This window comes from Hyla sarda, chromosome 1, assembly GCF_029499605.1.
Source record: "Hyla sarda isolate aHylSar1 chromosome 1, aHylSar1.hap1, whole genome shotgun sequence".
Classification (NCBI taxonomy): Eukaryota; Metazoa; Chordata; class Amphibia; order Anura; family Hylidae; genus Hyla; species Hyla sarda.
In genome coordinates this window covers 14,477,387-14,493,434 of record NC_079189.1, presented here as the reverse complement: position 1 = coordinate 14,493,434, position 16,048 = coordinate 14,477,387, and the positions used below count along the sequence as shown (strand labels likewise).

General features: G+C 44.0%; 1 protein-coding gene across 1 annotated transcript; it reads right to left on the bottom strand.

Annotated features, from left to right (window-relative positions):
* Positions 1-5,605: 5,605 nt before the first annotated feature.
* LOC130356036 (vomeronasal type-2 receptor 26-like) lies at positions 5,606-11,334 on the bottom strand. Its single transcript, XM_056557435.1, has 2 exons — positions 11,211-11,334; positions 5,606-6,513 (listed from the first exon to the last, which is right to left on the bottom strand). The coding sequence occupies exons 1-2, from the start codon at positions 11,332-11,334 to the stop codon at positions 5,606-5,608; spliced, it is 1,032 nt and encodes a 343-aa protein (XP_056413410.1).
* Positions 11,335-16,048: the final 4,714 nt, after the last annotated feature.

Sequence of the window (16,048 nt, the reverse complement as noted above, 5' to 3'; positions counted from 1 at the left end):
AGTCCATCCCCAGAGATCTAGATTTGCCTTTGTCCACTGCGCAAAATTATCAAGAAGTTTGCAACCCATGGCACTGTAGCTAATCTCCCTGGTCGTGGACAGAAGAGAAAAATTGATGAAACGTGTTAACGCAGGATAGTTTGGATGGTGGATAAGCAGCCCCAAACAAGTTCCAAAGATATTCAAGCTGTCCTGCAGGCTCATGGAGCATCAGTGTCAGCGCGAACTATCCGTCGACATTTAAATGAAATTGATTGCTATAACAAGAGACCCAGGAGGACCCCACTGCTGACACAGAGACATAAAAAAGCAAGACCACATTTTGCCAGAATGAACTTGAGTAAGCCAAAATCCTTCTGGTAAAACATCTTGTGGACAGATGAGACCAAGATAGAGCTTTTTATTAAATCACACCATTCTACTGTTTACCGAAAACGGAATGAGGCCTACAAAGAAAAGAACACAGTACCTACAGTGAAATATGGTGGAGGTTCAATGATGTTTTGGGGTTGTTTTGCTGCCTCTGGCACTGGGTGTCTTGAATGTGTTCAAGGCATCATGAAATCTGTGGATTACCAACAGATTTTGGGTCGCACTGTAAAGCCCAGTGTCAGAAAGCTGGGTTTGCATCCGAGATCTTGGGTCTTCCAGCAGGACAATAACCCCAAACATACGTCAAAAAGCACCCAGAAATGGATGGCAACAAAGCACTGGAGAGTTCTGAAGTGGCCAGCAATGAGTTCAGATCTAAATCCTATTAAACACCTGTGAGATCTTAACCCCTTAAGGATGCAGGGTTTTTCAGTTTTTGCACTTTCGATTTTTTCTCCTTACCTTTTAAAAATCAACCCTTTCAATTTCCACCTAAAAATCCATATTATGGCTTATTTTTTGCGTCACCAATTCTACTTTGCAGTGATATTAGTTATTTTACCCCAAAATTTTCGGTGCGACAAAATCGAAGAAAAAACGCCATTTTGTAAATTTTGGGGGCTTCCGTTTCTACGCAGTGCATATTTCGGAAAAAAAGACATCTTATCATTATTCTGTAGGTCCATATGGTTAAAATGATACCCTACTTACCGTATATACTCGAGTATAGGCCGAGTTTTTCAGCACGATTTTTCGTGCTGAAAACACCCCCCTCGGCTTATACTCGAGTGAACTCCCCCACCCGCAGTGGTCTTCAACCTGCGGACCTCCAGAGGTTTCAAAACTACAACTCCCAGCAAGCCCGGGCAGCCATCGGCTGTCCGGGCTTGCTGGGAGTTGTAGTTTTGAAACCTCCGGAGGTCCGCAGGTTGAAGACCACTGCGGCCTTCAACATCATCCAGCCCCCTCTCACCCCCTTTAGTTCTGAGTACTCACCTCCGCTCGGCGCTGGTCCGGTCCTGCAGGACTGTCCGGTGAGGAGGTGGTCCGGTGGGATAGTGTTCCGGGCTGCTATCTTCACCGTTGAGGCCTCTTCTAAGCGCTTCGGGCCCGGCCTCAGAATAGTCACGTTGCCGTGACAACGACGCAGAGGTGCGTTCATTGCCAACGTAATTCTGCGTCATTGTCAAGGCAACGCCTCTATTCCGGGCCGGAAGCGCGGAGAAGAGGCGCCCCCGGTGAAGATAGCAGCCCGGACCACCTCCTCACCGGACCACCTCCTCTCCGGACAGCCCTGCAGGACCGGACCAGCGCCGAGCGGAGGTGAGTACTCAGAACTAAAGGGGGGGAGAGGGGGCTGGATGATGTTAAAGGCCGCAGTGGTCTTCAACCTGCGGACCTCCGGAGCGGAGGTTTCAAAACTACAACTCCCAGCAAGCCCGGACAGCCGATGGCTGCCCGGGCTTGCTGGGAGTTGTAGTTTTGAAACCTCTGGAGGTCCGCAGGTTGAAGACCACTGAGGGCGAATGATGAGAAGAGGATGATGAAGGGGGGGTGTGGGGATGATGAAGGGGGGGTGGGGATGATGAAGGGGGGGTGTGGGATGATAAGGGGATGATGAAGGGGGGATGTGTGGGATGATGACAAGGGGATGATGAAGGGGGGATGTGTGGGATGATAAGGGGATGATGAAGGGGGGATGTGCGGGATGATAAGGGGATGATGAAGGGGGGATGTGTGGGATGATGACAAGGGGATGATGAAGGGGGGATGTGTGGGATGATAAGGGGATGATGAAGGGGGGATGTGTGGGATGATAAGAGGATGATGAAGGGGGGATGTGTGGGATGATGACAAGGGGATGATGATGAGGATGTTAATGACGGGTCTGGATGATGACAGGGGGGGATGAGGTATTTCCCACCCTAGGCTTATACTCGAGTCAATAACTTTTCCTGGGATTTTGGGTTGAAATTAGGGGTCTCGGCTTATACTCGGGTCGGCTTATACTCGAGTATATACGGTATATAGGTTTTATTTTGTCGTACTTCTGGAAAAAATCATAACTACATGCAGGAAAATGTATACGTTTAAAAATGTCCTATTCTTACCTCTTTAACTTTTTTTATTTTTCCACATACAGGGCAGTATGAGGGCTAATCTTTTGCGCCATGATCCGAGTTTTTATCGGTACCATTTTTGTTTTGATTGGACTTTTTGATCACTTATTATTCATTCTTTAATGGTATAAAAAGTGACCAAAAATAAGCTTTTTTGGACTTTTGGAATTTTTTTACGTGTACACCATTGACCGTGCGGTTTAATTAATGATATATTTTTATCATTCGGACATTTCCGCACCCGGCGATACCACATATGTTTATTTTTATTTACACTGTTTTATTTTTTTTATGGGAAAAGGGGGGTGATTAAAACTTTTATTAGTGAAGCGGTTAAATGATCTTTATTAACACTTTTTTTTAACCTTTTTTTTTGCAGTGTTATAGCACCCATAGGGACCTATTACACTGCACATACTGATCATTTAAACAGATCACTGGCGTGTATTAACACGCCTGTGATCAGTGTTATCGGCGCTTGACTGCTCCTGCCTGGATCTGAGGCACGGAGCAGTCATTCGCCGATCGGACACCGAGGAGGCAGGTAAGGGCGCGATTTCCCGAACAGCCCGACTGAGCAGCCGGGATACTTTCACTTCAGACGTGGCGGTCAGCTTTGATCGCTGCGTCTGAACGGTTAATACAGGGCATCATCGCGATCGGTGATGTCCTGTATTAGCCGCGGGTCCCGGCCGTTGATAGCCGCCGGGACCAACCCGATATGATGCGGGTTCACTGCGTGACCCCGCGGCTTATCGCGGGAGCCGGCGGAAGATGTAAATATACGTCCTTCGTCGTTAAGGGGTTAAAATTGCTGTTCGTAAAAGGCGCCCTTCCAATAAGAGAGACCTGGAGCAGTTTGCAAAGTGGTCCAACATTCCGGCTGAGAGGTGTAAGAAGCTTATTGATGGTTATAGGAAGCGACTGATTTCAGTTATTTTTTCCAAAGGGTGTGCAACCAAATATTAAGTTAAGGGTGCCATTAATTTTGTCCAGCCCACATTTGGAGTTTGGTTTGACATTATGTCCAATTTGCTTTATTTCCTCCCTTTTTTTGTTTAGTTCCAATACACACAAAGGGAATAAACATGTGTATAGCAAAACATATGTTACTGCAATCCTTTTCTGTGAGAAATACTTAATTTTCTTGAAAAATGTAAGGGGTGCCAACATTTACGGCCATGACTGTACATCCACAGCCATCCCTCTGACAAGGCTCCTGACTCTAGCTTATTTCAGCCTTTGTGGCTTTGCTGATTATTTTTATTCACTTTGTACTTTTCCTCTGTCTGTGCATACATGTTACTTTGTATAGTCATGGCTCATTAGTTCTGTCTAGTTTAGTGTTTACCTTGTTCTGTTTCTCAAGGTATTTGTCTCTAATGGTCTGTTTTATCCTGTCTAGTTTTATATCTGTATAAGTAACTTGTCTCTTGTATTATGGCTTGTGTTCATACCCGTTTCTGTGAATCCTGAATCTTGACCCGTGTTCAGATTTATCTTGTTCTATGTAGTGTCTGACTTCAGTTTACCTGTTCACCACCCGCATTCTTGATTATACTCACTGTTCTATCATTTCTAGTATCTTGTCTTGTTCATTTTATTATTCCAGCCGTTTATCTTATTTGGTTCTAAGGTTTCTTTCAATGAGCTATATACCTGCTGTCATGTTGCCCTGTTATTTTTTTTGTAACCAGTTTGCATTCCTACCGTTATTAAGTATCCTGGTTCCTTGTCTTTGTTAGCTTGTGTCCCTTACCTCGTACAGTTTTGTTTATTGTTTTGACTATGACACTCCTCTACTTTAGTTAGCGTATGGACTGGCACCCAGTTGTAGAGCCACTATTTAGGATGGCTCTGCAAATAGGCAGGGAAAAGGGTTCTGGGATAAGCTCAGGGTTCACTTCTTCCCTGCCTTACGTGACACTTTTATGACACGAAATTCTTCTCTTCAGGACTTCCTGCATTAAAACCATTCAACTCTTTAAATTTTTTCAGCACCCCTCCCACTTCCACACAATCTCCCCATCTATAGGCCCCCAAACTGTAATAATGCCCCCTTGGTGTCTTGGAGACTTCATGTCTGTTCCCAGGTTGTGTGTGGTATTACAACTTCGCTCCATTCCCTTCAATGGAACTAAGCTGCAGAACCACACGCAACCTGGAGACAGATTGGGAGCAGTTTTCGAAAGAAATTAGCATTGTTTTACAATTCCTGGATAACCATTTTAAGATTTTTGTGCACTGTGAAGTTGTTAAAGGAAAACTGTCATGACTTTTACCCTCACTAACCTGTTGTACAGGCTTGTAATGCAGGTGACACTGATAAAAATAATACTTACCTCAGGTGGGTCCGTTGTGCGGTTATTCTTCTTTTTCTGTTTATGTAAATAAGCAGCTTGAGGAACGGACAGGGTTACCAAAGCTTCCTAGGGCACACTCATGTCACTTCTGCTGATTCAGCGTTCGGCTCATAAATATGCATATCCTCCCTCTGCTTCCTTGTTCTTTTCAGATACTACTGCACAAGTACAGCAGGAATTTGGGACTGCATATACAAAGTAGCGAAACTGAGGACATTTTTTGTTGTCAACATTCGTATGCACATTTATGTAGACTTATATTGCAAGATACACATTTTTATCTGGGCAAAAACAGCTCTTGTGGCCACAGGAATATCTTATAATTTATTTTTGCGATTACTGTTGTCACAGAGTGTGAACACATTAAACGTTTGATTGTCAGCTACAAAGTATTACCTAGAGTCCTATACAGGGCTAGTGCCTTTCTGTCTTCCTCATACTCATACTAATATGTACCCTGTATGACACTTTGGCCTGCATTTATCATTGTAGGTGTAAGTGAAGCATTTTTCTACATCTTTTTTTTGTGTGCTGGTAATATGTAGGAGCACCAGATTTATTAAATGGTCACAGAGCATTTGATACATTTGGTGCAGGTACACATTTTCTGAAATTTCTGTCTTCACAAAAACCAAAAAGCTAAGCTAAGTCTGGGCTGGTGTAGTTTTAGAGACTTTTCAGTGGCTTTGTGCCTTTTTTGCGCCTTTTCTAGACACAAAAACCTGTCTAAAGACAATGATAAATGTCGGCTTATATCTTGTTTCTCCTAATAATTGTTTTTCTAACGTTAGTGTTGGGTTTTAAAAGGAGAATATGTATTTTTGGAAGAAATATACAACCAAGAATACCAGCACATGAGATCAGTATGGCAAATATCTCCAAGGCCACCATGAATTTCCCTCTGGTGCTCAGATAAGCCGGGATCATGGTAATCCAGACACTGCAGAACACCAGCATGCTGAAGGTGATGTACTTAGCTTCATTATAGATATCAGGTAATGTCCTCACCATAAAGGCCACAACAAAACTCACAACTGCCAGAAACCCTACATAACCCAACATGAGGTAAAAGGCCAAGTCAGACCCTTCATTACACTGAATGATGATCTTCCCAGGATAAGAGCGATGGTCAAAGTCTACATAAGGAGGTGACACCAACAGCCAAACAACACAAATGAGAACTTGTACAGAAGAACATATGAAGACCACATAATATGACAAATTCACTGTGAGACACTTTCCACAGACACTTCCAGGTTTTGAGGCTTTGAAGGCGATGCAGACTGTGATAGTCTTGGCAAGAACACAAGAAACACTAATGGAGAAGAAAGTTCCAAATGATGTCTGTCTCAGCAAGCAGGTTATGTCCACAGGACGATCAAGGAAGAAGAAGACACTGAGGAAGCCAAACAAGATGGAGACCAGGAGGATGAGGCTCACAGTCCGGTTATTGGCTTTAACAATTGGAGTTTCCCAGTAAGAGATAAATATTCCTGATATAAATAATGTTCCAGCAGAAAAAAATAAAACCATTCCTAAAAATATTATAGATAGAACGTCCTTCTCATACGATAAAAACTCGTATATTCTGGGAACACATTTCACTTTCTTCTCATCAGGCCACTCTTCTTTAGGACATTTATGGCAGATTTCACTGTCTAAGATATCATGAATGAAAATGTGTTAAAACATTAATTTTGTTACCTGCATAAGAATAGGAATTCCCTGAAATGTTCATTAACCCCTTCAGGACCAAGCCAATTATGGCCTTTAGGGCCATGGATTGTTTTTCAAATCTTACCTGACCCACTTTATGCTGTGATAACTTTGGAATGCTTTTACAGATTCTGAGATTGTTTTTTCATGACATTTTGTACTTAATGTTAGTGGTCAATTTTGGTCAATACATTTCCCCCTGTTTTTCAGATTCTCAACTAATAAGAAAGATATGCATTCCACATCAATTAGTTATTAATTCACATTTACAATATGTCTACTCTATGTTGGCATCATTTGTAAATGTCCTTTAACTTTTTTAGGATGTTATGGGGCTTAGAAATTGGGCAGCAATTATCAAACTTTTAGAGAAAATTTCAAAATCAGATATTTTTATGGACCAGTTCAGTTCTGAAGTAGATTTGAGGGTGCTGTATGTTAGAACCCCCTGTAAATCACCCTGTTTTAAAAACTACACCCTACCCATAAAATTACATTTGGGGAGTTTATTAATCCTTTAGGTTTTCACATAAATGAAAGCAAAGTGGAAATGGAATTACAAAAATTCAGTTTTACTTGCAGATATATTATTTAGCAAAATGTTTTTCTGTAACACAGTGGGTGCATATAGGGATATGCAACTCTATATTTATTCCCCTAATTCTAATGTATTTAGAAATGGCCCATATGTGGCCCTAGAGTGCTCCATGACATACATTTTTTATTATTTATCGCTTTTACTAAAAATATTTTTTAGTTAAAAAACTTTTTGTGTGTCACCCTATTCTGAGAGCTGTAACATTTTTATATTTTCACCAATGGAGCTATATGAGGGCTTGTTTTTTGCGGAATAAGTTGCAGTTTTCAATGGTACTATTTTGGAATACATCTGAAGTTTTGATCACTTTTTATAATATTTTTAGTTGAGGCAAGATTTTAAAAAAGCAGTAATTTTGGCAAGATTATTCTTTTTCTTTTCTTTCCGTTGTTCAGTGTACGGTATAAATGTCATGATCATTTTATTCTGCTGGTCTGTATGATTATAGCGATACCTTATAGCAATACCTCATTTATCTACTTTTCTATGTTTTATTATATTTACACTATAAAAACTATTGATTAAAAAAAATCATGTTTGTACGTTGACATTTTCTGAGAGCTGTAATTTTTAAAATTTTTATACTGACAATAATGTGTGATGGCAAATTTTTTTAATGTTAATTTAGTTAATGTTTTTATTGGTACCATTAGAGGGTTAATGCAAAATTTTGGTCACTTTTTATTTTAGTTTCACAGACGCGGCATTAACATAAATGTTACGCTGTGCACTCCGGCCACACACGCTGGCCGTGAGCGCATGGTCTCCTTCTGCTGCCGACGGGGCTGGGACTCTCATCGCAGGACGCGTCCGCATGCGAGCCCCAGTCCGTCACTCTATGGGTGTTTCTCCGGCCTCTGCCTCCGCTTCTCTGCTCCGGAGCACGTGTCCCCGTCCCTTAGGGTGTGCGTGCATCGGAGCTTTAAGATTTAAAGTGTCAGTACTCTCATTAGTGTAATCCACCTGTGGCTTATTTGTAAATCCCTCCACCCTCCTCAGTTCTCTGCCGGATCTTTGTTGCCTTGTGCCCTAGAGAAAGCGTACCATTTTATTGCCTTGCTGTGTACCAGATCTCCTGCTTTTGTGACTTGACCTTGCTCCTCTGCTGCTTACGTACTGAACTCCTGCTACACTTTTCACTTTATTTTGACTCCCCCCCCACTATAGGGACTTGATCTGTACTGCAATGTATTATGCCTCTCAGTGTTACAATGATATGCATAGCAGATAAGACTCTGCCTGATCGGCTTCCATAGCCAGGTAACCGTAGGCTATTTGTAGATCTCTGGTTACCATGGCTACAATGTGAACCCTGCAATCACATTGCGGAGTCCCCAAGAAGAGCAGAGGGAGCTCCCTTGCTCTGTAACCGTGATCGGTGCTGTGGTCATATTGACCGCAGCGCTGAAGGGGTTAACTGTCAGGATCGGAGCGCAACTCCGATCCTGAAAGCTGCAACATGTGCTGCGGTGCCGTGATCATGAATGGATGTAAATATACGTTGATTTGCGGCAAGTCACTGGAAAAATGGATGTACATTTATGTCCATGTGTGGAATGAGGTTAACCATTTTCAATTTTTTTTGCCATAGGCAGACTGTACCAGAAAAGGTCCAATCAGGTGGCACGGAGGAAAGGGAGAGACCCCAAACTGGCATTTTAGCTCATTGGACCCTGCAATAATGCTCCCCTGGCAACTGTCATTTTCAACTTTGAAATGCCATAGTCAACATTGATCATGGTTTCAAAAAGGTTAATGGCTGTCATAGGCATGATCACTACTTACTGTTTATGAAGTGAGCACAACTCCTGCAGTCTCCTCATAGACAATAAATGATGCAAGACATAAATACACAGTATCTTACACAAGTGTAGTCCACCCCTCTTTTGTAAACATTTTATTATAGCTTTTTTGTGAAAACACTAAAGAAATTACACTCAGCTACAATGTAAAGTAGGGAGTGCACAGCCTGTATAACAGTATTTAAAGTTGTGTCCCCTCAAAATAACTCAACACACAACTAGTAATATCTAAACCTTAGCAACAAAAGTTGAAAAGTTGTGTAAGTGGAAATGTCCAAATTTGCCCCATTTAGCCATTTTCCCTTCCCAAAGGCATGTGACTCATTAGCGTTACATGATCTCAGGTGTGAATGAGGAGTAGGTGTTTACAATTTGGTGTTATTTCTCTCACACTCTCTAATACTGGTCACTGGAAGTTCAACCTGGCACCTCATGGCAAAGAACTATCTGAGGATCTGAAAAGACAAATTGTTGCGGTACATAAAGATGGCCTAGGCTATAAGTAGATTGTCAAGACCTTGAAGCTTTGCCACAGCACGGTGGACCAGATCATACAGCGGTTTCACAGGACAGGTTCCACTCAGAACAGGCCTCACCATAGTCCACATAGTACACATGTCCTGTATTCCATTATAAACTTATATGGTCCATATTCTGTTAAGTGTGCAATGCTGCAACCAGGTGAGGAGTGGAGAGAAAAGTGTGTCTTGACAAAACTACAGTTCCTTGCCACCAGCCCTGACCTACCTGCCTGTCCCCACTCTGAGTTTGTCTCTTCCTTCTGTGCCTCGCATCAACTGGGCTGCCTGTGTGGACAAGTTGTGCCAAGAATAGTGACCTAAGAGCCGCAGAGCCACCAGAGCCCGCCGCAATGTGGGATGGACTTACTGCGGCGGGCTCTGGTGAAAACCACTGGCTCTTTAGACTCTGCTCCCTGGTGTGGCTCACACCATCATCCATACAGGTACAGCGGATCCACACCACCAGCCGTTACAGTAAGATCCGGCCATGGGGGCTATAACACTGCACACACTGATCTTTTACCCTGATCCCTGCAAAGCCATAGCTTTGCATGGATCCGCGTTCTAGGGGCTTCATTGCTCAAGCCTGTAGCTCAGGCTTGGAGCAATCAAACACCGATCGGAAGTGATGGAGCAAGGTAAGGGGACCTCCGCTCGCGTCCTAGCTGATCATGACACCACGATTTTATCGCAATAGTCCCAATCAGCCCGACTGAGCTGCCAGGAAGCTTTTACTTTCGTTTTAGACGCGGCGATCAACTTTGACCGCCACGTCTGAAGGGTTAATAGCGCACGGCACAACGCTCTGTGCCGTCCGCTTTTAGCCCAGGGTCCCGGGTATCATTAGCAGCCGGGACCGACCAGGTATGATGCGGGGTCACGGCGTGACCCCGTTTTATATACCGGGACTGGGCGCAGGGCGTACAGGTACACCCTTCGTCCTTAAGAGGTTAAATAAAATATTCAACGTAAACCTATTTATTCTGCCTGCTGACTTTGCACTTCGCCACTCATTAGACCCTTGCCTGTCCTTACCAGATTTGGTGAAATTCTGTCTGAGATATCTATGCTGTGTTTGTCAGTGTGGACACCTAGTTATTGTTGTTATGTACATGAAACTCTTCTGATAACAGGGATATTGGCCCTGATTTACTAAGAGTGTTGTGTAGTTTTCTTTGTGGGTTTTATTTCCCTACAATTTATTCCCCCACGGTATTTACTAAGGTTTCTCTACATTTTGCTTTTTTTTTTTTACACATGCTCTGATCTGTCGGGTTTTCCTCAGCTGAAATTCACTACATTTTCTGTGGAAACTAAACTTTAGTAAATATGTTTGGTTTTTGTGAAAATGTCGGCGGTAACCATGCCCATTTATCTAACAGTCACGCCCATTTTTCCGGGTTTTCTCAATAAAATTGAGTTAGTCGTTTTTCTTTTTCAATTATGGCGCAAAACATGTCAGGTTTAGAATAGTAAATCAGGGCCATTGTGTTGAATTGATTTGAGAAATTGAAATCCTTAACCAAATTGGAATTAAGTTATGAAAATGTGAACATATCTGTACAAGGAAGTAGTTTAAATTGTGCTTCTACTGACAACAATACAGTGAAATCCCTTTTTTGAAGAAAAATATACATGGTTCTTTGAACCTTTAGAAACTCAGAAATGATAGTCTCCTCAATTTTACTTTTTGTATTATTTGGTGCATTGGACATTACCTGTTCCATTGGATATTTCTCCCTCAGAACACGGCACACAGTCATAGCAGCAGATGTGATGTCCTTGTTTAGGAGCTTTTCTGTATCCTGCAGAACATGGATCATTACACCGAGATTGTGGCATCTGGTATGTTAAATAAAATATAATGTGCATTCAATCTAAGAATATTGTTATAAAAAGTAAACCAGAACTTTCCAAACTCTACATGTTGGTGACACCCTTTTTAGATGTGCATAGTTTGGTGACACACCCCTTGCCGTACTGTCAATTGCACATATCATGTTGTGCATCTTACGACGCACACTTTCATACCAGTTTCCATTATCAGAGTTAGAAATGGCTTATACCCCTCTGAGCTATTTCATCACCCTCGTTGATCAATTCCTGTGCCATTTCATCCCCCACCTTCATCACCCCCTGTGCCATTTCATTCCCACCCTTTTTTTCACTTCATTTCCCTTCTTCATACCCCATGCCACTTCCTTCCTCCCCACCTTGAACCCCTCCCTTTGCCACATTATCCTTCTGTGCCATTTTATTCACCTCTTTTTATCACCTCCTTTGCCACATAATTTCTCCCCCTTTATCAGCCCCTGTGCCAAATCAACCCCCCCTCTGATTCCCCTGTGCCACATCATTTCCTCTCCTCTGATCATCCCCCATGCCATATAATTCCCCCAACTCTGATCCTCCAACTCCCTAACCTAACACTGGCATAGCGCCTACTGCCTCTGCGACACAAAGCCTCCAGGGGGTATAACCCAGTGGTCAGACAGCCTCACTGCTGCTCGACCCAAGACCCCGGGCCACACCTCCCCACATACAAAGCATCACAGTAACAATGGCCGCCATAGAGCACCACACAAGTGTGAACACCTACCATGTACTCCCTGCCAGAGGGCTGGGAGAATGCTTAGAGGAAACCCATATGCTCTTGCTCCTGGGGCTGCCTGGTCACTGGATCATTCCCCCTGTGGGCTTGGTGTCTCGGAGGAAGTGGTCGCAGCCCAGCACTACACCAGTGGTAGGTTAGGGACCCACTCTGACTAGGTGGCCTTGACGTGGCGAGTGGGCTTGTACTTTTTGATCAAAATGTATACTAACAACCTGTTAGTTTTTGAAATTATGCTGAGAAGCAAGTAGATCAAAATACCAATTGTTGATGTGCGGCTATGTATCGATTTCTCTACTTTTGTATTACATTTGTAGTCTGTCCCCTCTTTCATAGCCAGCACTCCACTCCACCCATTCGGCCCAGGCATTTTTAATACGCAGGAGGCTGCATATAGGTTTCCTCCTAGCATTCTCCCAGCCCTCTGGTAAGGAGTACATGGTAGGTGTTCACACTGGTGTGGTGCTCTGTGGCGGCCATTGTTACTGTGATGCTTTGTCTGTGGGGTGGTGTGGCCCGGAGCTGGGGACTTGGTCAGGCAGCAGTGGGGCTACCTGGCCACTGGGTCATTCCCCCTGTGGGCTTGGTGACGCAGAGGCAGTGGTCGCCGCCCAGTGCTATACCAGTGTTAGTTTAGGGACCCACTCTGACTAGGTGGCCTTTTTGGTCAAAATGTATACTAACAACCTGTTAGTTTTTTAAATTTTGCTGAGAAGCAAGTAGATCAAAATGGTGGATGTGCAGCTATGTTTCTGTTTCTCTATTTTTGTTTTACTACTGTACTACAAATACTACAATGTTTGTAACAAGTATGAACAGACTTGCCACTGAGGCAAACATTGAAGAGGCTGCAGCTCCTGGCAGTGTGTGTATATGTGTGAGGTGGGGGCCCAGGAAATTGGACCACGGCCGATCTAATGTTGATGGCCAAGGCTTTATACTGATTCCAAGCTTTCTTTCTATTGTCATCTATCATTTATTGAAGTTTGTCACTATTTCATATATTATACACCTTCTACGGCCCTAGTAGAAGTCTTCAAAATTTATATAAATCTGTAATTACAGAAATGGATTGACACTTTGGCGATAAATGTCAGATAATACAAGTAGACCAGCCCCTTCACTCATGATCAGATTCACACATGACTGCAGAGAGTGGGCTACATGTATCTTTCTGACTTAATGTTGTGAGAAATCTCACACAGCACCTAGTTTCATGCACAGAAGTTTACATTTTGCAACATGTGATGTATACTAGGGGCGAATCACAGCACACATTTAGCCCCCATTCCATTGGCCCACCACTAATTGAATTCAGTAGCCCTCTGCTTTGCCACTTTAACAGAGCAGCAGATATGGTGTGGAGGCACATCTAAAGATTCCGACCAGTAATGTCAGCTGGCGGCAACATCCCTTTCGCTGCCTGCCAAGGTGGAAAAGAAGCTGGGTAACTTTGGTATGGGCTATAGAGAGGGCTGCTGCTACGACAACAAGGGGGCCCCTACAACATACAGGGGACCTGCTGCTACTATAGGGGGCGTGTTACTCCTACAAGAAATCCACTGCTACTACAGGGGGCCTGTTGTTACTTCATTGGGCCTTCTGCTATTACAGGGGAGCAGCTTCTATTACAGGGCGGGTGGCTGCTGCTACTACAGTGGTGCTGCTGCTTCTACAAGGGTGTTGCTAGAGATGAGCAAATTTTTGAAAAATTTGATTCGGACGATTCAGCAAATTTTTCGGAAAAATTTGGTTCGATGCAAATTTATTCACAGCAAATCTATATTAAAAATGGCTATTTCTGGACTACAGAGAGTCTCAATAGGGGTGTAGAACACTTTGCTTTTTTCTAAAATGCATATGGAGTGTGCTGGGGTAGTGAAATAATACTCTTATTCAGAATGACATGCAGATTACAGGCATCGCTTTTAGAATCACTGCCGCAGAGCAGCACAATGACAGAGCCTGGATGTGGCACCAGTATGAGGAGACCATACAGTGGCTGAATGACACTGCGTGGAGGTGTTGGCAGCATGAGGAGACCATACAGTGGCTGAGTGACACAGCTTGGATGTGGCTGAAGCATGAGGAGAACATATAGTGGCTGAACGACACAGCGTGGAGGTGTTGGCAGCATGAGGAGACCATACAGTGGCTAAATGACGCAGCGTCGAGGTGGCTGAAGCATGAGGAGACCATAAAGTGGCTGAATGACACATCGTGGTGGTGCTGGCAGCATGAGGAGACCATATAGTGGCTAAATGACACAGCGTGGAGGTGTTTGCAGCATGATGAGACAAAATAGTGGCTAAAGGACACAGCATGGAGATGTTGGCAGCATGATGAGACCATATAGTGGCTGAGTGACACAGTTGGATGTGGCTGAAGCATGAGAAGACCATATATTAGCTGAATGACACAGCGTGGAGATGTTGACAGCCTGAGAAGACCATACAGTGGCCAAATGACACAGCGTGGAGGTGGCTGAAGCATGAGGAGACATAGTGGCTGAATGACACAGTGTTGAGGTGTTGGCAACATGAGGGGACCATATAGTGGCTGAATGACACAGCGTGGATGTGGCTGAAGCATGAGGAATAGCAGCGGTACAATATTTTCTGCAAAGTAGAGGTTGTCAGTACCGTGCCCACAGCCAGTTTGTCATTGATCTGCTCTGTTTCACTCTCACCCAAAAAAAAATTATTTTTGACCGGCGCACCTTCCACCAGCTCAGGGGAACCGCGATGGGGAGCCCCTGTGCCCCCACATACGTGAACCTCTACCTGGGCTGGTGGGAGGAGGTGCTAGTCTTTGGTGAGCTATTGTCTAATTTTACGGAGCAGATTGGGCTGTGGGCTATATTGACGATATTTTCATCATATGGAATGGCACGAGGGAAGACTTTGTGCTCTTTGTTGAGGCTCTTAATGACAACGAGGTAGGCCTGAGGTTTACTTATGAAATTGCACTAACAGAATTGCCGTTCCTGGATGTCCTCATTAAGAAAGATGCAGCAGGGGGTTTGCAGACTACAGTATTCCGTAAGACCATGTCTACAAACTCCCTGTTAGAGTGGCGCAGTCATCATTCCGAAGGGGCAATACCTTAGAATGAAGCGCAACTGCTCCTCCTCAGAGGAATTCAAGAAACAGGCCGCGGATTTGTGGCAAAGGTTTCTAGAGAGGGGGTATCCAGACTGGGTTCTTCGTAAGGCTTACCAAGAAACCAGGAGTCTGGATAGGGTAGGACTACTGACACCGAACCCCCCCAACACTGAATCTGATAACATCATTAGATTGGTGGCCACTTTTGATGGAGAGACACAAGAAGTAAAAAGGATTCTCAATAGTCATTGGGAAATTCTTAGGGTGGACCCAGACTTGAAGGGTGTCTTGGGTCCACATCCTCAAATTTCCTTCAGAAAGGGCCGAAGCCTCAAGGACAGGCTTGTGAAGAGTCATTATGCGCCTCCTCGGGCACAAGGAACTTGGCTGGATAGGCAAATACAGGGATGCTTTCGATGCAGTGGCTGCATCGCCTGTGAATACATAGAGGTCACAAAGTCCTTCTTCAGTACTAACACCAGACAGGTTTTCTCAATACAAGACTTTATTAATTGTTGCAGCAAAGGGGTCATATACAAAGCCACCTGCAAATGTGGTATGGAATATATTGGTAAGACCATCAGGGAGTTCAGGAGGAGAATAGGGGAACACCTGCGAGACATTAGAAACCTAGCTGACAAACTGTCACGATGCCGGCTGGCAGGTAGTGGATCCTCTGTGCCAGAGAGGGATTGGCGTGGACCGTGCTAGTGGACCGGTTCTAAGCCACTACTGGTTTTCACCAGAGCCCGCCGCAAAGCGGGATGGTCTTGCTGCGGCGGTAGTGACCAGGTCGTATCCACTAGCAACGGCTCACCTCTCTGGCTGCTGAAGATAGGCG

Coding starts and splice junctions, on each gene's coding strand:
- LOC130356036 (XM_056557435.1), bottom strand. CDS start 11,334: ATGCCACAATCTCGGTGTAATGATCCATGTTCTGCAGGATACAGAAAA. Junction 6,514..11,210: donor AGAAATATCCAATGGAACAG/GTAATGTCCAAT, acceptor ATGATATCTTAG/ACAGTGAAATCTGCCATAAA.